The following is a 20586-nucleotide window of genomic DNA, read 5'->3' as shown; positions in this document are numbered from 1 at the left end:
ATTCTCGATTTTATTGTTTGTTTTAGTTTCCAAATAGTGAAAGTTGTGACCTTGAACTATTGAATCGTGGTGTCACTATCTGCACACGTATTACACAAATGTTATATGCCAAATGATAAGTGATTTTCTACAAGGACATTCCATGTTGAAGTTATTTCGGTCTCCTTGACGCATTAGATTTAAACGGAATCAAAAGTCAAATATTTGGACGATAGTCACTTCTTATATCATAGACAGATTAACTTTATTTATGACCGGCTATGGAAGAAACTCGTGTAAAAGAGGGTGCATAAGAGGAGGGACCAAACGTTTAATCGGGACTGCACACACAACCTCCGAATGTTATCATCAGTCTTACGTCGCTCGTCTGCTGCATTCATCCATCACCCACTGATTGACATTCGCTGGTTGACTGGCCGCCTTGCTCTGTGGACTTTCACAGGCACAGAGCGCCAGGTGATCCACTGCCTAACAGCCTACCAATAACCTAGCCGACCCTGGCGAGGTGGCGAACAATGACGGTATCTACCAACATCACAGTGAAGGAGCCGTCGTTCTTCACCAGTGGTGACCTTTCATTCAGCCGCTCACTGATTGTTTGTAAAGTGTCTCACAACTGCATTCAGGGTACCACGAGGGATAATTAATTCGTAATATATCTCTCACGCATGCCAAATGACTGATAACTAAACATTACCAACTTGACCTCATATTTTAATAACAAAAAGCGCACTTGCGAGATATCAGACCCACCAATCGACCCCCGCGAAAATTTAGGCCATAATTGTTTCAGTATGCAGTTAGATTTATGGCTGCGCAGTCGATCCACACGGTGATGTCGACAGGCAGCCATAGATCTAATTCCATGCATATGTCATACCTCTTTGACGCCGATCAGCGTCTCTGGCGCCTTGTGTATCTGTGGCCGCATGCTCATTGGTGCGGTCCGCGGGTTTAAAAGGACGGAGCAAGTGCTGGAGCGTCAGTCAACTCGGCTCACTCTGAGGATGGCTGGACGGTATACAGCCGAAATATTAGAAGAAGTCTAATTTATACGGCTGCACATCCGAAATTTTATGAAACAATCTTTGGGCCGTGAAAATATGAAAAAAAGTCATTCACTCGTTTTTGAAAATTAGGAATCCAAATCTTTGTGCTCAAGTCACGTCATATTCTCGTCTCGTTAGACTTTGCTTCCATTCTTCACTGGTTGTTTGCCTTGAGTCTCCTCACTAGGACTCACCATTATTTTTTCATTTTTATTGTATTCATAATGTTTAACCTTTCTGGGTAATATTTATTCTTTTAAGTACAGCGTTCTTAAATTGTTCATTCCATGTTTTTAGGGCGTGCGTGCTTCTTTTCGCTTGTATTTTAAGTACCCCATTACCAATTTAAAGACGAATTACTTTCTTTGTTTACCAATCGAGTTATACAGCACCATATATTCTATGCAGGCTTACAAAACTGCTTTCCAGCAAGAGGAGACAACCAGTACGCAGATTTATGACGCTGTTACTATGGAAATCATTATAGACATACTTACACAGATACGCTAAGGTGAAGCTCTGCTCCGCGCGGTATTAGCCGAGCGGTCTCAGGCGCTGCAGTCATGGACTGTGCCGCTAGTCCCGGCGGAGGTTCGAGTCCTCCCTCGGGCATGGGTATGTATGTTTGTCCTTAGAATAATGTAGGTTAAGTAGTGTGTAAGTTTAGGGACTGATGACCTTAGCAGTTAAGTCCCATAAGATTTCACACACATTTGAACATTTTTTGAAGCTCTGCTGTCAGATGATCTTGTAAAGTGAAACTGGTAGCGCAAAGAGAGTCCCTTAGCACCTGTCGGTATGTTTTCTAACATTGTTGTTTTGGAATTGTCCAACCACTTTATTATTTCAAGTGTGTTTCCGGTAAACAAACTAATTTTTCACTTTTTCCTCAGTCCAGGAAATTTGGGAGAGCTGTGTGTGGACAAGCCAGTCAGTGTCTACAGTTTTAGTGACAGTAAAAGACAAGTTTCGTGTGGAATTATTCTCACCTAATCGTAAATGTTTTCTTTCTCTGCGGACAATGGCTCCTTCCATTGCGCTTATGAGTGCTGTGTCTTACGTCTATCTGATGTGTCCGGATGACCGTAAGTGATCTTTTAACAGTGTCGTGTCATGTTTATATAATGTGATAACGAGAGGAAGGAGAGGGTGGCGCAAATCTTCCTCATCAGGAACACCGCGAAGGGGGCGACAGACATAAACGTCCCCACCCGATGGAACTATCACTATCATCAGTCTTGTATGCTCTCAATTCACGAGACACTGCGGAGAGATTGAAAATTTAAACCAGGGCATTGGTGCCAAGACTGGTGATCAAGAAATTTACGCCACCACATCTACCATTGCCAGCCGAATACTGTTGGTGAACACTTCTTCCACCAACTGTATACTACACTACTGGCCATTAGAATTGCTACACCAAGAATAAATGCAGATGATAAACGGATATTCATAGGACAAATATATTATACTAGAACTGACATGTGATTACATTTTCAGGAAATTTGGGTGAATAGATCCTGACAAATCAGTACCTAGGCCATAATAACGGCCTTGATACGCCTGGGCATTGAGTCAAACAGAGCTCGGATGGCGTGTACAGGTACAGCTCCACATACAGCTGCAACACGATACGAAAGTTCATCAAGAGTAGTGACTGGCGTATTGTGACGACCCAGTAACTCGGCCACCATCGACCAGACGTTTTCAATCGGTGAGAGATCTGGAGAATGCGCTGGCCAGGGCAGCAGTCGAACATTTGCTGTATCCAGAAAGGCCTGTACAGGACCTGCAACATGCGGTCGTGCTTTATCCTGCTGAAATGTAGGGTTTGACAGGGATCGAATGAAGGGTAGAGCCACGGGTCGTAACACATCTGGAAAGTGACGTCCACTGTTCAAAGTGCCGTCAATGCGAACATGAGGTGACCGAGACGTGAAACCAATGGCACCCCATACCATCACGCCGGGTGATACACCAGTATGGCGATGACGAATACACGCTTCCAATGTGCATTCACCCCGATGTCGCCAAACACGGATGCGACCATCATGATGCTGTAAACAGAACCTGGATTCACCCGAAAAAATGACGTTTTGCCATTCGTGCACCCAGGTTCGTTGTTGAGTACACCATCGCATTCGCTCCTGTCTGTGATGCAGCGTCAAGGGTAACCGCAGCCATGGTCTCGGAGCTGATAGTCCACGCTGCTGCAAACGTCGTCGAACTGTTCGTGCAGATGGTTGTTGTCTTGCAAACGTCCCCATCTGTTGACTCAGGGATCGAGACATGGCTGCACGATCCGTTACAGCCATGCGGATAAGATGCCTGTCATCTCGACTGCTAGTGATACGAGGCCGTTGGGATCCAGCACGGCGTTCCGTATTACTCTCCTGAACCCACCGATTCCATATTCTGCTAACAGTCATTGGGTCTCGAGCAACGCGAGCAGCAATGTCGCGATACGAAAAACCGCAATCCGACCTTTATCAAGCCGGAAACGTGATGGTACGCATTTCTCCACCTTATACGAGGCATCATAACAGCGTTTCACCAGGCAACGCCGGTCAACTGCTGTCTGCGTATGGGAAATCGGTTGGAAACTTTCCTCGTGTCAGCACGTTGTAGGTGTCGTCACCGGTGGTGTGAATGCTCTGAAAAGCTAATCATTTGCATATCACAGCATCTTCTTCCTGTCGGTTAAATTTCGCGTCTGTAGCACGTCACCTTCGTGGTGTAGCAATTTCAATGGCCAGTAGAGTAACTGGATGCTTTAGCGGCCTCGGCTACAGGGCCGAGAAGGAGTGAGACTAATTTGGCTGCAAACAGATAAAACTAAGAATTGACATTTATTTTTCTTTTTTTCCCCTTTCGTCATTGTAGGAAGCTTGGGATGCTCTATGTGGAGACAGGAAACCTGAAGAGGAAGAAAGTAGTGACAGCAGCGAGAAGCGGAATGCAGCCACTGCCAGGGTGGGAGTGGAGGGTGGAGCGGACCGGTCGGCGCTCGGGTGAGAGTAGCGATGCGGGGCGCGACGCGGCTCTGCACTTACCCCTCCGCCGTCCTCCTTGCCAGGCCGCAGTCCCGAAGCCAGCATGTAAGTGCTGCCGATCGTCTTGATTTTCTCGATGCAGCTGAACTTTGGCTTCAGCAGCAGCTGTGGAAGAAACGAGCCACAGGTCACACAATGCCTTCCTCAGTGGCGAGTCCAAAACTCGGCTAGACTCAACGGATTACATGTTTTTTCCGTAACGACTAAATAAAGGAAAGCTGCCGTTGCGTGAAGAGAACTACCGAATAAAGAGTACAACTGTTCTACTCAGGCAATAATACACTAAACAAATACGCACCACTAAGGAATTATCCGAATGGGACGGAAATCGGTAGATGTGATGTAGACGTACAGACAAACACATGACTACAATTGTAGAAATGGTTCAAATGGCTCTGAGCACTATGGGACTTGTGAGGGGTCCGTAGCCCCTTACTATAACTTTGCACTCGGCACAGGTCGATAGGGCGAACAATCGATTGTGACGTGTTGCGAGAGCGAGTGTCGAGATGCGCCACAGTGGTTGGCAGGAATGGTGTGTGTGTGGAGGCCATTATTGGAATACAGGGTTTTTAACCGAGAGGGGTGTCACCATCGCCGTGGTTAGACCCCTAAATAATAAATAAATACCGCGAAAGTGATGAAGTATCTTTATAAAAGTAATCAGTGACGTTACTAGTTCCGATATTTAGTTTCGCGTCTACCGCGCCGGCCTAACCTTGGATTGCAGTGTTGGATGCAGTGATGGATTAGGGTGTGACGATAATGGCAAATGAAGAAAGCCTGTGCTGAGATTAGCCGTAATTAGATATGTATGACGAAGGCAGTGGCTGTCTCCTTTTTGTGTTTTGAGAACAATATAAGTTCGTAATTAGTAAAACTGTATTGGTGTTCCTTATTACCATACATTCAGTATTGTAGTATTGAACAGGACGAACTGGAAAGTAACAACTTCCGTAGCAGTCAATTCCGATTACCAGCCCCATTAGCTTCACGGCCATGTTAATAATAAATATTGGGCTGCTATTCGATCAGATCAGGTCGGGATAAAAACGGAGGTGTTACAGACTTAACATCTGAGGTCATCAGTACCCTAGAACTTAGAACAACTTAAACCTAACTAACCTAAGGACTTAAGTTTCCTTTAATTTACGTCTGTGGTCACAAACTTCTTGTTGACACATTACCGGTTCCGATCTTTAATGACCATCATCAGACCTGTTTCATAAAAACAAAGCCCTAATGTACTGCAACCATAGTGGCATCGTCAAATGTTAAATGCGGAATCAGCACAGCATTTAACATTTGACGATGCCACTATGGCTGCAGTACATTAGGACTTTGTTTTTATGAACAGATCTGATGATAGTCGTTAAAGACCGAAACCGGTAATCTGTCAACAAAAAGTTTTTGACCATAGACGTAAATTAAAGGAAACTTATTGCATGTACAGGTCACTGTTTTTTCGCGACGATGTCGCAGCTTGTGTAACCTAAGGACATCACACATATCCATGCCAGAGGCAGGATTCGAACCTGCGACGGTAGCAGTCGCGCGGTTCCGGACTGAAGCGCCTAGAACCGCTCGGCCACCACGGCCGGCGACTACAATTGAAGAAAAAAATGGATGATTTATTCAAGAGGAAGGGCATAAATCCAACAAGTCATTAACGTGTTGACCCACCTCTGGCCCTTATGCAAGCAGTTATTGTGCTTGGCGTTTGTTGACAGATTTGCTCCACGTCCTCTTGCGGGTCAGCGTGCCAAATTCTGTCAAGGTGGCGCATTAGATCGTCAGACTCCCGAGCTGATTGGAGGGCTCTGCCCGTAATGCTGCAAACGTCCTCAATTGCGGAAAGATCCGGCGACCTTGCTGACTAAAGCAGGGTTCGGCAAGCACGGATCTCAGCAGTAGAAAGTCTCGCCGTGTGCGGGCGGACAATATCTTGCTGAAATGTAATCCCAGGATGGCCTGCCATGAAGGACAACGAAACCGGGAGCAGAATATGGTCGACGTACCGCTCCGCTGTAAGGGTGCCCCGAATGACAACCAATGGGGTCGTGCAATGAAATGAAATGGCACCCCTGGTTCTCGGGCCGTATGGCGAAAGACAGTCAGGCTGGTAGCTCATCGCTGTTCAGGACGTCTCCAGACGAGACTACGGCCTTCAATCTCATTTACTGGAGTAGAATTGTCTTCAGTGATGAGTCTCGCTTCGAACTGAACTCCAAAGACCAGCGAAGACTTGTACGACGATATTATACTCCCCGTTCTGTTGCCCTCTGTGGCAAACCATCCTCTGACTTACATTTCAGCAAGATAATGACCTACCGCCGACAGCGAGAGTTTCTACTGTTTCTTCTCCTGCTTGCCAAACCTTACCTTTGCTAGCGAGGTCGTCGGATGTCTCCGCAACTGAGAACGTTTGCAGCATTATGGGCAGGACTTCGAAAACGAGTTCGGGATTTTGACCATCTAAGGTGCCATTTGGACTGAATTTGGCACGATATCCCCCAGGAGGACCTCCAACTCCGCTGTCAATCAATGGCAAGCCGAATAACTGCTTTCATAATGGCCAGAGGTCGGCCAACGCGTATATATTAATACCTTCAGCTGCTGAGGGGCGTTGATATATATCAACGGGGACGGGTGAAAATGTGTGCCCCGACCGGGACTCAAATCCGGGATCTCCTGCTTACATGGCAGACTCTCTATTCATCTGATCCTCCGAGGGCACAGAGGATAGTGCGACTGCAGGGACTACGGCGCGCACGCCTCCCGCGAGACCCACATTCTCACCTTATATGTCCACACACTACATTCGTAGTGTCCCTACCCAACACTCTCATTACTCGTGGAAGACGTAAGACTTCGGGTAATAGGTGTGCACATGCACAGAACAAGGTCATGGCCGGTATTGCAAGAACTATATACTTATTTGGATATAGTGTCTGTTCCTTCAGACATGTCCCAAAGAACAGACACCATATCCATATTAGTATACGTTATTGACTTGCTCAGTTTGTAAAGTTCTTTCTCTTAAATAAATCGTCTAATTTTTCTGAAATTGTAATCATTCATTTCTCTGTATATGTGCATCACAGATAGCAAGTTCAGCCAAATTCGGGTAATTCCTTCGTGGTAAGTCTTACAGCATTTATCAAGAGTTCATTTCAGTAACACAGATAGTTTCGCCTTACATAGCCGTTTTCGAAATGGCTTAAAATTTATGCTACCATTCGTTATGGTTTACAAACTATAGTAGAGTTGAAGCTCACTAGTAGTTTAAAACTGTGTGAAGGAACGGGGCTCAGACCTGGAACTTTTGCTTTTTGCGGGCAAGTGCTCTACTGACTGAGTTATTTATCACGACCAGCCTTCTTAATTTTACTTCTACCAAACATCTCATATCCTATAAACTTCACAGAATTTCTCGTACGAATGAAAATTCATTCTGGAAATAAGCCACCTGGCTGTGTCTATGTCACTCCTCCGCAGTAACCTTTCTACCAGGAGTCCTCGCCCACAAGATATTTAGGAGAACTACTGTGAAGTTAGGAAGGTAGGAGATGAGGGACTGGCAAAAATGAAACTGCGAGGTTGGGTTTTGCTTGGATACTCAGTTGGTACAGTATTTCCCCGTGATAGGCAGGGGTTCCAGATTTCGCTCCTGGTCCAGGTAGACAGTTTTAATCCGCCAAGAAGTTTCAGATGGGCACACACTCCGCTGCAGAGTGAAAATTCACTTAGTATGTAGTCGAAATGCTATGGTTCGTGACGGTTTAGAAACTGCTGTAGCAATGCTGTCGATTGTGGCGGTCGCGAAGCGTCGCAGAAATGGTATCGATCAGCATGATTTACAGACTAAGAGGGATATTCGGAAAATAAGTTCCGATCGGTCAAGAAATGGAAACCACTGTGAAAATCTAATCAATCTTTGCACATATGTGTTCGACAGTGTCTCTAGTACCTCTGTCGGTTGCATCACTTCGCTCTTTTCAGTTCTCAGCGCATGGTGAGCACATAAAGATGCGTGGAAAATAGTGTCTCCCCACAAGTATGATGTCCTGGTGAGAGATTTCGTCGATGTTATGCAGCCCACATTACAGAACTGTCATACAGTTCCTACTGCGTGACAAGTCTCGGTCGCAATCTGCAGGGCCAATGAAAGTGCTCCTGCAGCGTTTTCGATGGGAAGTGTTTGATCACCCACACTACAGCCCGTAATTGGCTCCGTCTGTGTTTCATCTCTGCTCACATTAACTACTGGCTATGAAGACAACATTTTCGCACAGACAACGAGCTATAGATGAGCATAGAGAATTGGCGGCAAGCATAGGCGGCTGCCTTCTATGACAAGGATATTGGAAAGTTAGCACAACGGTGCGACAGACGTCGTAGCTGGAGTGGCGTCTATGTAGAGAAGTAGCTGGAAGGTGGAGCCAACTGTCGCAAATAAAACATTTCTGATTTTCAATGTAGTTTCCATTTCGGTACTGATCGGAACTTACTTTCTGGACGAGCCTTGTACGAGGGTTATTCCAAAAGTAAGGTCCGATTGATTGCCAAATTGAAACCACAGTGAACATCAGAAATGTTTTACTTGTAACAATTAGCTACACCTTTCAGCTACTTCTCTACGTAGTCGCCGTTCTGACTTAGACTTTTGTCATAGCGTTGTACCAACTTTTCAATAGCCTCATCATAGAAGGCAGCCGCCAGTGCTTTCCGCCAATTCTCCACGCTGGCCTACACCTCGTTGTCTGTGTCAAAATGTTGTCTTCAAAGACAGCGGTTCATGTGACCAGAGATGAAACTCAGGGGGAGACAATTGCGGACTGTATTGTGGGTAATCTAACATTTCCATTTGAAAACGATGCAGGAGCATCTTCATTGCCCCTGCAGAATGTGGCTGAGAATTGTCGTGAAGACGAAACAGCACGACAGTTATGTAATGTTGGCTGCATAGCTTCAGGCGAAATTTCTCACCAGGCCCTCGTACTTGGCGGCAGACACTATTTTCTAGACATCTTTACGCACTCACTGCGAGCTCAGAAATTAGAAGAGCGACGTGATGCTAACTGGGGTTATACTAGAGACACTACCCAACACATCTGTGCAAAGCTTTATCGGATTTTCATAGTCGTTTCCATTTCGCGACCGATCGGACCTTACTTTTGGAATAACCCTCGTATAATAGATGTGCTACCGTTAGTGATGATACAAACAACAGCACAAATGCTACTGTTTGTGACTGTTCGCAAACTAAAGTAGAAATGTTATCGTTTGTGATGATCTACAGACAGTCTGTACTGACTGAACTTTTCAGAAGTGACTCACGACAATCTTTCAACAAGATTTATCACTCTCTGTTCAAGACAGAAACTTCGATCGATCCATTTACAAGTAATGTAGCCCCGTTAACAAAATAAAAAAAATGCAAGTAGAGATGTGCTTACCTCTACAAGTAAATGAAAAGCGAGGGCTAGCGCTGTGTACGGTCTGATTCAGACCTCTCTTTCAAAAAATGAGTTCCTCGAAGCAGCTCTCTTGCAAACACAGTTTGACGTGACCGGCACTCGCCGTAAATAACTTAGAGGAGAATGTCGACTGTTAACAAACGGTTTATCAGTATTTTTCCTTTTAAAAATAGACTGTTTTCGATGATTTAACAGTACTGGCGTCATTCAATGTCGTGACATTACTGACAATATTGCCGGTATCATGCTTCTTTCGAACTTTTTCAAAAGCTTTAAAATTTCTACGCTCTCAGCCATTCAAAAACAAATCAACTTCTTCATTGAAGCGCCGTGAATTGGTCCGCTGCTACGGTCGCAGGTTCGAATCCTGCCTCGGGCATGGATGTGTGTAATGTCCTTAGGTTAGTTAGGTTTAAGTAGTTCTAAGTTGTAGGGGACTGATGACCACAGCAGTTGAGTCACATAGTGCTCAGAGCCATTTGAACCATTTGAATTAGTCCGTTACTTTCACTTCACATTCATTTCATCTCTTTAACTTCCGTAACTCTGAAAGGATTTAAATGGAACGGTATAATAAATGATGAAGCCCACTCCAAAATTGATAACTTGCTCCCAACACTTTTATTAGACGTAAATATTTTCTTGGTACATTTTTCATTTAGCATAAACCTTGACGAAGATGGTGTTCGTAATTTACTTACTTCTCAATAGCAAATTATATCTGAGGACAATTCCACTCAAAACCGAATGTATTGCGTCAGTGACACTCCTATGCCTACATATTCCTCTTTATTCCTGCTTATTGAGCCCTACTGCCAGGAGCTTGGTACAAATACGAAAACTTCTATACAGAGAGATCACAATACAAATCGTACGTTGAATAATGATTTAGAGTCGTTTCTCAGTATCCTCACAGGCAAAACACTAGTATCTAGAGTACTGTATATTGACGTGATACCATTTGTAGACAAAACAAAAGATACAGGGTGAATATAAATAAAACTGACAAACTGGAGGGACAGATTCGTGACTAAAGATCGAGCGATATAGGTCCTACAAACACGTTTCCGGAAATGGACGGTGTGCTAGTAACGACGACAAATCGTCCTGGAAGACAGTACAGGACATTGTATCCACTTCACAACATATGTTTGAAGTTCCCCCCCCCCCCCCCCCCCAAGGAGGCAATGCATACGTCATGCAATTACACTATGTTGGCGGGCCCTTGCATGGATCTTGTACCAGGGTTCGTGTCAACGGTCCTCAACATGGGGTGTGCGCACAGCCCGCTGCCTCCCTATCTGAAAGGACCCATGATCTCACAAACGCCCGGACAAGGTTTGAAATGTTGTGTGATGTGGTTGGTGTCTGTGAGGGTACTCGGTATGGTATAGCTGTGCTGCCTCTCGACCGTTTCCATCTGCTTGACCGTACACATACATCACCTCGGCCTGTTTCCGGCATGGATGCCGGGCCATTCTACCGCTTACAGTATACCTCAACAATCCCACAGCCTGCAACACACAAGAAACGCACGGCACATGGTCTGAGGACCATTCATTCGTCAGCGTCATCTACCGTGGCAACGATACATTTCCAGACACGTTAATAGGACCTTTCTTCCTCCATTTCCAGTCATGAATCCATCACTGGAGTTTTGTCAGTGTTCACCCAGAACATATATAAAAGAACTCAAAAGAGATTGAGGAGCGTACACCTGGGGATTAAGATGCTTATGTAATCACCCATAGTACACCAAATTTTATTAACCCAAGTTACTACACGGTATATAAACAAAATATACATTGTATATTTTAATATCTTCATAAGTCCCTCATCTGCCCCATCCTACATTATGCCCACCCCGCTTGGATCTCTGCCCCCCCCCCCCCCCACCCACCTACTAAAAATCCCTCCAAGTCCTTGAGCGCCATGCACTACGCTTCGCTTATCGCATCTGTCTCCCGTTCCCCACGCAGATCCTTTGTGATCTGATTCCGTTCCCCAATCTCCTCCTGATCCTTGAACGAATACGGATTTTATACATCTCCCGCAAACTGGATCCCCCCCATCCTTTAGTTTTCCCAATCCTCTCCCACCCTAGCCCGCTGCCGCATCTGTACCACAGTGTCCTGCCTGGTCTCCATCTCCGCACTCTCCATACCCTCGCCCAAGGTGGCTTCCGCCAACTGCCCCTCACGGATGATGTCCTTGTGCCTTCCATCTACCCCTCCTACTATATCTAATCTATCCTTCTCCCCCCCTCCCCATCCACAGGGCTCCCTCTCTCCCCTCCTCTCCCCCTTCCCTTCTTCCTCCCTTTGCCCTGCCAAACACCTTCTTTCTACTTTTCACCTCCCCCCACCCCACCCCTCGGGCTTCCTGCTCCTTTCCTTCTCCCCTCCACAGCCCCCTCTACCCCCTCCTGGTTTTCCTCTACTGTCTCTCCTCTCCCTTTTCTTCCCCCCCCCTCCCCCTCGGTGTAGTGATTTTTAATGTTTTCGTTGTGGTGTCAGCGTTTCTTCAGTGCCGTGTGGAGCACTACGTTTCACCAGCACCAACAGTGTCATTAGGATCATTCATTTGTGTTCACACTGTGGTTTTTTTTTTTTTTGTTTTGTTTTCGTGTCGACTCAAGAGTGTTCATTCTCCGCATGTGTGAGTGGCTCTCGTCTATATTGTTTTTAAATCTACCATTTTTGTTCTCGTTTTTCATCACTTTATGTCACTCTATGTTATGTGTTCATTTCTCATCTGACTATGTTTTTTTTCTGTAACTCTCTTGGCTGAAGAGCGGCGTTTTCTGCCGCTGCCAGCCCACCCCATTTTGGGGAGTGAAATAACAATAAAGAAAAAAAAAATCTTCATTGCACGAATAAAAACAATGTTTGTTGGAAACAGCACCTTATCTTTATTAATTGCTAATTAAAAAATGAGTTTGGCTGTAAGGAATAAGATTAATTTGAGCTTCCTAATACATTTGGTAAGGTGAAAGATATAGTCTACAAACAAAAATAAATATAGTAAATATGACGTTGACATATGACATTATTAAAGCAAAGCAAGGGCAAAGAGAAACAGCAGTGGAAATATTGTTCCATCATTGTCTACGTGACTAATGGTATTCACGCACGATGTATGTTGCATACATGGATATTGGTGTATACAACTGAAAAAGGTTACTACTTGACATAGTAGTATCAGCAAATAAACTACTAAATTAACATTAGTTAGAATGATACGTCATTTTATGTTCATACATTTCAGACAAATTGCTAAATTACTCAAGTGCTGCCGTCATATGAGATCTGTCACTGTGCGTTACAGTGCGAAAACGTGGAGTGACACACTATTTGAGTCATTCCATGCAAATGGACACATCTGTACTGTAATGAGGGCGTTTCAGATTGTTCTGCGCAATTTATTGTTGTAATTTTGTGCATTCTGTGATCATTTATAATGTCAATGATTGTTTTTCAATAGTGGATTTACGTATGCATGTAGATCAGTGTAAAATATTGCTACAATATCACGGACATCCCGTATGCATCCAGTTAGGCAAACAGTCTAGGCATTTATCAATAAAGAATCAGAAGGAAATTCTAGAGTGAGATCCAGTGATGGAAAAGACGGGAGGGGCGCCTAAGCTAGACTAAAAGGATATGGTAGCTGCCGGCTGTCGGTGCGCACGCACGTACAGGATGAACCAGAACTTCACCGACAAAATTTCAGATATTGGTCATCGATGTTTTCTGATTTTTTTGGTATAAGGAATCATAGTCTCCGATGGCTTGTGACACCGTAATAATATAATTATTTTTTGTTACCCCAATTACCTTTGTTTCTGTGGACAGTTAGAAAAATTTGCGGTATAGAATCAGTAAAACGTACAACACAAAACACCTACGTTGAGATGCAATAGTGCTGCGGGGAACAGGCCAGCAAAAGGTCGTCGCGCCGCTCTTCCATCGTATTCATGGACACAACAGACGAGGAGCGTATCGACCAACTCTCCGTCAGTAAACCCATCCGCACTGCTGTGTATTACTGTTAACGTACAATTAACACTGCAGGGTAAACAAACCCGTGCCAGAACCGAACAGTGCTGATTGAAAGCTTCAGAGAGTAGATAAAGTTGACATTAGTGTTGACAACAGCACATGGTTTGACTCTTCGGAACAAGTTTGTTTCGAAACAAAAGACACACGCAAACGCACCTGCGTGTGAGGATGCTTCGGTCGGCTTAGCGCGAGTTACCGCTTAATCGAGGTTGACAGTATATTCACAACTGACCTGAAAGCATTGACACTGGTATGTGTTTCCCTTGGTCACCAGTGTACTTGTTTACTGTACGCTACCGCGTGTTTCCGGTAACGGACAACTGCAGTAATATCGTGGTTTAGTAGTATCTTCGACATTTGCATTGTTACGCTCTATTTTCAGTTGCAATACAGATACAAAAGTAACTGGGGCAAGAAACCAAACGAAATGTCAAAACTCTGTAACGAGCTGCCGGAGACCTTGGGTCCCTCCACAATTATGTCGGTGGAGTTCTGATTCATCATGTATACTTTCCCGTATACCGCATACACTACACGACACGGCACAGCGCTTGGCAGAAGGTACTTGTAACAACATTCATCAGGGGCGACGGAAAAATGACCGTCTACATTTTTGTTACGTAATATTCATTATCTAAAAGCAAATAAACTACTAAATTAACATTAATGAGAATGATACACCATCTTATGTTCATATATTCCAGACAAATTTCTTCATTACTCAAACGCTATTCTCACGATCTCTACTTGAGATGTATAGTGGTAGCAGGACAAAGATCTATCAGTATTCTTCGAATACCGATTGTTCAAATTTACCCAACAGGGTTTCGCGGAAATGTCTTCTTTCTTCCAAATAGTATTACTGACGTTGCCCGAGCATAAGGACTTCAAACGTTGGAGTATTGGTCCCACTAGAGTCTATCTTTGCACATGGAACGCTCTTTCACAGAAACCAGCCCTTCCCCCACATTCAAGCCGTGCATTCGTTTATTCCTGTATACATTTTACTTGTTCGCCCCATTTCATTAACGGCTCTTAACATTATTTCAAATTATTTAAACGTTGTGTGCATCTAATCTTATAATCTAATTATTTCTTATTATTTTCGTATGTGCAGGCATTAGCTTGCCTTTATCCACATTAAGTACAATATATATAGAAGCATACATAAGAAAGTTCTGCCTGTCAGTGAGACCTGAATACAGACAGATATAGAGGTCGATACTCGGTAAACTCGATTTTCTTCACTAAACGACAGTGAAGAACTGTTTCAAACACCACCCTGATGTCTTGCAACACGGTATCTAACTGGATGCCGTTGAATGCCATACTCATTATTTCAAGGACGAGCAGAGCGACCTGTGTTTCGCAAGACCCCTGATTACGGAATCCATATTCGTTCTCTAAAACATCGAACATAGAACATATTGTATAATTCTATAACAGACTGACTTCAGCGATATAAGGCTATAATTATGTGCACCTGAACCCTTCATTGCTCTACGATAAACTTCTGCTAAAATGGTAGAAAGTTCTTCCGCATAATCTCAGTAGAATCTCACAGCTGTCTAGTCGACATGCGTTCTCTCTATTGAGGGGATTTAGTTCATTTTCTATCCCACGTTCAAATTCTCAATATTTCCGATTTAGGCGCTCGTGTGATGATTGAGATGAGCAACCGTCTTACTATCTTCTGCGGTGAAATAATATCAGAAAGCCGAATTCATCGTTTCAGCCTTCTCTCTATCAGCTGCCAGTTTCAGTGTCAATATTGTTACAGAGTGACTGGAAATATGTTTCCAGCGGAATTTCTAAAATCACTGGGGGAAATGGCAACAAAATGATTACTGACTTTGGTGTTTAAAATGTGTCAGACTGGCGATATACCATGAGACTTTCGGGAAAACATTGTCCACAGAATTCCGGAGAATGCAAGATCCGACAAGTGCTGTAATTATCACACACTCAGCTTAACACCTCATGAATCCAAGTTGCTGACAAGAATAATATACAGAAGCATGAAAAAGAAAATTGCGGATGTTTTAGTTTGATGATCAGTTTGGCTTTGGGAAAGGTAATTCCCTCAGAGACGCTTTCTGACGTTGCGTGTGGTAACTGTAGCATGACTGAAGAAAAATCAAGACAACGTGAAATGGTGCAAACTGTCCGAAATTCTGAGAAAGGTAGTGGTAAGTTATAGGAAAAGATGGGTGATATACAGTACATACAAGAACCAAGAGGGAACAATAAGACTGGAAGACCAAGAAGGAAGTTCTCGGATTAAAAAAGACGTAAGGCAGGGATGTAATTTTTCACCTCTGTTGTTCACTCAAAGAAGCAATGACGGAAACAGAAGAAAGCTTCAAGAGTGAAATTAAAATTAGGGTGGAAGGATATCACTGACAGGATCAACTGACGACATTGCTATCCTCTGTGAGAGTGAAGAACAAGCTACCTAGGCAACAAATAACCCATGACGGACGGAGCAGGGAGAACATGAAAAGTAGACAATCAAGGCAACCAGGCCAATTCCGGCCAAGAGAAATCTACTAGTTGGAACATAGGCCTTAATTCGAGGAAGACATTTCTTAGATTGTGCCTTTGGAGCATCGTATTGTATAGTAATGAAACACGGACTATGGGAAAACCGAAACAGAAGAGAATCGAAGATATGGAGCTACAGAAGAATGTTGAAAGCTATGTGGACTGATAAGTTAATGAGTGAGGAGGTTCACCGCAGAATCGGCGATGAAAGAAATATGTGGAAAAAACTGACAAGGAGGAGGAACAGGATGGTAGGAGAAGTGTTAAGACAAAATGTCCCTGGTACTAGATGAGCTGTTGATAAAAACTGTGCAGGCAAACAGAGACTGGGATACATCAGGCACATAATTGACGACATAGGTGGCAAATTCTACTCTGATATGGAAAGGTTGGCATTGGAGAGGAATTCGTAGATGGCTGCATCAAATCAGGCGGAAGACTGAGGAGGAAAAAGTTCGTGGATTTTCAGTAAGATCAGTAAGAAAATTTTATTTTAGAATTCATTAAAAGCTTCTTGCAGTGCTCTCCTTACGCTGAATTTACTTCTTTTCAGCTCGTCTTTGGCAGTCAAACACTGACTTTGCTTAACTTTATTATGAAGATTACTTTGCTTTAGCAGTAATTTTCTGACACGGCTAGTTAACTACGGTGGGTTTTTGTGAGGCCTCAACCTTGTTCGCCACATACTGGTCTCTGGTATATAGTAAAACGCTTTTATTGTTATCCATTTTTGCTCGACATCTTCATCCTCAGAACTGATTATTTGATATTAATCACTCGGAAGTGTGCAGACCGTTCCTGTCTCCTGCTAAGCAGAAGTACTTTGCTACGCCTCTGAACTTTTGATAGGAAAGAAACTGAGCAGTGGTAACAATTGCTGTTTTGAAGAGCGTGCCTCTGCACGTAGTGTAAAGCAGTCGCCCTCCGTTTCTGGCGGTGGCGCCGCTGTGGCAATCGCAGCTTTGGTGTCTCTCTCTGGTGGGAAAGGGGAAAAGTTGCCTGATCACGTGCATTTAAGGGGCGCTATGAGCTTGGCAGTCGGTCAGTCTGTCAGTCTGAGCGAGTCTGGTCAGTTGGTCAGCCAAGTTAGTCTGGATCTGAAACTTCCTGGCAGGTTAAAACTGTGTGCCGGACCGAGACTCGAACTCGGGACCAATGCCTTTCGCGGGCAAGTGCTCTTCCACGAAAGGCAAAGGTCCCGAGTTCGAGTCTCGGTCCGGAACACAGTTTTAATCTACCAGGAAGTTTCATATCAGCACACACTCCGCTGCAGAGTGAAAATCTCATTCTAGTCTGGGTCTGTCTCCCGTCCGCATTGGTGAGGCAGTTAGTGTCTGTCTGTCGTCCAGGGTGCTAGTATGTGTTAGGCCGCCAGTCTGCTCGAATTTGCTCAGGCAATGGGCATTGGCGGTTGGATCAATCGGTTGGTCGGTCGCGCACTGGGACAGAAGATGACTTGTCCGCCTGGAGCATCGGCGCATGTGAGGTCACCACGTGAGTCCAGTGGCCACGCCGTATAGCGAGGCGTAGTGGCTTCGCGGCCGACACGAGAGCAACAGGAGTCAACCCACGACGTCGGTCTGGCCGGGGCGAGCTGCGACGCCGTGAGACGGAAAATCAGCGCGCCTTCCTGCGTCCGTTGAAGCGGCTGCCAGCGGACGGTTCGGGAGAGCGTTTTGGGGGTGCTGCGCTAGGTCTTCGCCAGAAATCGCAGTTATTAGAAGTTAAGTGATTCGTGATACGTTGTTTCAGTTACTTGTTAAATTCTACTTGTTTTCTTGGTCAGACTCTCGTCCTCAGCTTGCTCGTTTGTCTCGCGTCCGCATTTGTTAGGCAGATAGTGTCTGTCTGTCTGTCGGTCTGCCGTACGTTAATAGCTGCCTCTGTCATGTTTGTCTGATTCGGTGTTAACGAACTTATATAATTAAGGTGTAAAGGCCGAATTCCTGAAATATGTTTTTATCTTGCCTATCATCTTGCGAGGCGGTATATGTGTAACGTAGAGCATGTTGTACATTTTATTTAAGTCTGAATTTCATGGGTTTTATTTAAATAGTCATTTTTATAAAGTTACCACCCTTCCACCGTAAGAGTCCTTTTAAAAACAAATTGCAATTTCGGTGGCAAATAATCTCTTAGTGTGAGTGTTTGTATTATTTCCATCCCTCTTACGGGGTGCACAGTTAATGTGGTTGTGTGAGTTGTTAAAATTTTTAGGCTAAAGTAATATGGTGTGTTGCAGATTTGCACGAGTGTAGTATTTCAAAGGTTGTTGTGAGCGGTCGTGACTACGGCCGTGTTGAAAGGGAGCGGCAAGCTTCTCAGCCCGAAGGCTCATACTGTCAATATCGTTCTTTCTGCCTCTAAATAAAACTGTAGCTTGATATTTCGAGGGTGCTTTTCTGTTCATAATTTTAAATCTGTTTTTGAAAAGCTTTTAGGAATAAAATTCCCATTTGTTAAAAGTAATTTCATTTTCATCAGGTACTCCCTGGCAACTACTTCCACGCTCACATAGTGTGATTAAATGTGTTAATGTTCTTGATGAGTCGCTAGTAAATAAAGTAAATTCTTTAAGAAAGATTTTGGAAAGTTAAATCCACGGTTCATGAACTACCTTGTCAAAGTCGCAGATGATCTCGTTGAGCAGCCGAAGGCACTCGAGCCCCTGCTTGTTGACGTCGTTCTCGTCGTAGAACTCCTTGTAGTTGGGGATGGAGGCGAACATGACGGCGATGCAGGAGTAGCGCTCGTGGTACAGGTCCGAGTGGCGCGCCGCGCCCGCCAGGAAGTGGTCGGCCACGTGCGCCGGCAGGATGTTCTCCAGCAGGATCTTGTTGATGCCGCGCATCGTCTCCACCTGCCGGCACCGCCGCAACGCACCACACTCAGCAGCAGACCTCGGTGCGTGCATCGCACCACGAAGAAGTACGCGTGCGGCCGTGGATTTCGTTAATGCCATGCACTTCTCCATTTCTTAGTACCATCCTCACACATTCAGCCAAGGGTTGATGTGCAAACAAATTCAAAAACGTTCAAATGTGTGTTAAATCTTATGGGACTTAACTGCTAAGGTCATCAGTCCCTAAGCTTACACACTACTTAACCTAAATTATCCTAAGGACAAACACACACACACATCCATGCCCGAGGGAGGACTGGAACCTCCGCCGGGACCATCCGTACAGTCCGTGACTGCAGCGCCTGAGACCGCTCGGCTAATCCCGCGCGGCGTTACAAGTGCAGAGATACTCTTACGGGTACCCTTATCTGTTACTGCTAGTTGCAAGTCCTCTAAATGATTTTACTATAGTTCGATGGGAAAATTGTAAGATATGCATGAAAAATTTGTTGCGAGGGTGAGTCAATAAACAAGTTGCAAACAGAGACAGAGAATTCAGTGCCACGTGTACCTGCCTGAGATTACTTTACTTTTCAAAAGTCTCCCCACGCGTGTTTAAATACTTATCTCATCTTCCGACAGGGCCTTGAAAGTCTGCAGCATGGACTTCTTTTGATACCATTCGGAACCCACGAATGACTTCTCGCGCCATAGACAATTTATTTTGTTCCTTAAACTGCTGCAACCAAAAACACCAATGTGTCGTGCGGGTAGCGAAATACCCCTTGACGTGGAAACAAGGTGGCATCACTGGATAACCTGGGCGACCAGCACTCTCCTTATTTTGAATTTCTTCTTGTCATGATTTAAATAATGAAAACTCGTCCTTCGTTGACTTTCTGCATGCAGCTTAATACAAATTTCCATGAAATACAATTGTAACCAAATACGACACGAATTTCACTAAGAACATCCTCTGCAGTCAGTCCCCTGTCTCACAAGAATTACGCTGTGCCAGTCGGGTGCACACTTACAATATACCTGAGATCTTTGTCTGACTGTGGATTCAAATGTTTGCCGCGAAATATTGTGTGTCGTCTATGTTCCACACAACATACTCTGTCAATTTGTAGATACGTACTCGTATGGTCGTGAAATCGAAAACGATATGCGCTGATCTGGTGTTTGCGACTTATTTATTGACTCAGTCTCGCATTTCCGATGTTCAGTTAATAATCAGACAACAGACACAAAATCGAAGTTTTAAATAGCACATCAGCTCAGAGGTCATTTAGAGACTCACCAATAGAAGACGAGGAAGCAGAAATGAGATGATAGTGCACATGGTGGTGTTGATGATGATGAATATGAAAACGATGATGAGGATGCTTTATGTGTGGGAAAAGGTTTTCTAGTGTCCATCCAGTTGCCGATTTTGCATTCTGCTTACTATTTCGGTGAATGACATCTGTGTCACGTGACACAATCTATCATTAGACGTGTTGCCTGTCTGAACGGCGGATAGTGTAGCTACAGTGATGGGACCGAGAACGTCTA

The 20586-nt window shown here is 44.5% G+C and overlaps 1 protein-coding gene across 1 annotated transcript in view; it reads right to left on the bottom strand.

The window, feature by feature from the left end:
* LOC124789372 (adenylate cyclase type 2) overlaps positions 1 to 20586 on the bottom strand; it is a 278181-nt gene that overhangs the window by 30358 nt on the left and 227237 nt on the right. The window contains exons 14-15 of the mRNA XM_047256703.1: positions 18805 to 19047; positions 4103 to 4207 (exon numbers count right to left, since the gene is read on the bottom strand). Of these exons, the coding sequence (XP_047112659.1) occupies positions 4103 to 4207; positions 18805 to 19047 (348 nt within the window). The remainder of the gene's footprint in view (positions 1 to 4102; positions 4208 to 18804; positions 19048 to 20586) is intronic.

This window comes from Schistocerca piceifrons, chromosome 3, assembly GCF_021461385.2.
Source record: "Schistocerca piceifrons isolate TAMUIC-IGC-003096 chromosome 3, iqSchPice1.1, whole genome shotgun sequence".
Classification (NCBI taxonomy): Eukaryota; Metazoa; Arthropoda; class Insecta; order Orthoptera; family Acrididae; genus Schistocerca; species Schistocerca piceifrons.
The sequence above is the reverse complement of the archived record's forward strand: the minus strand, read 5'-3'. Positions and strand labels throughout refer to the sequence as shown.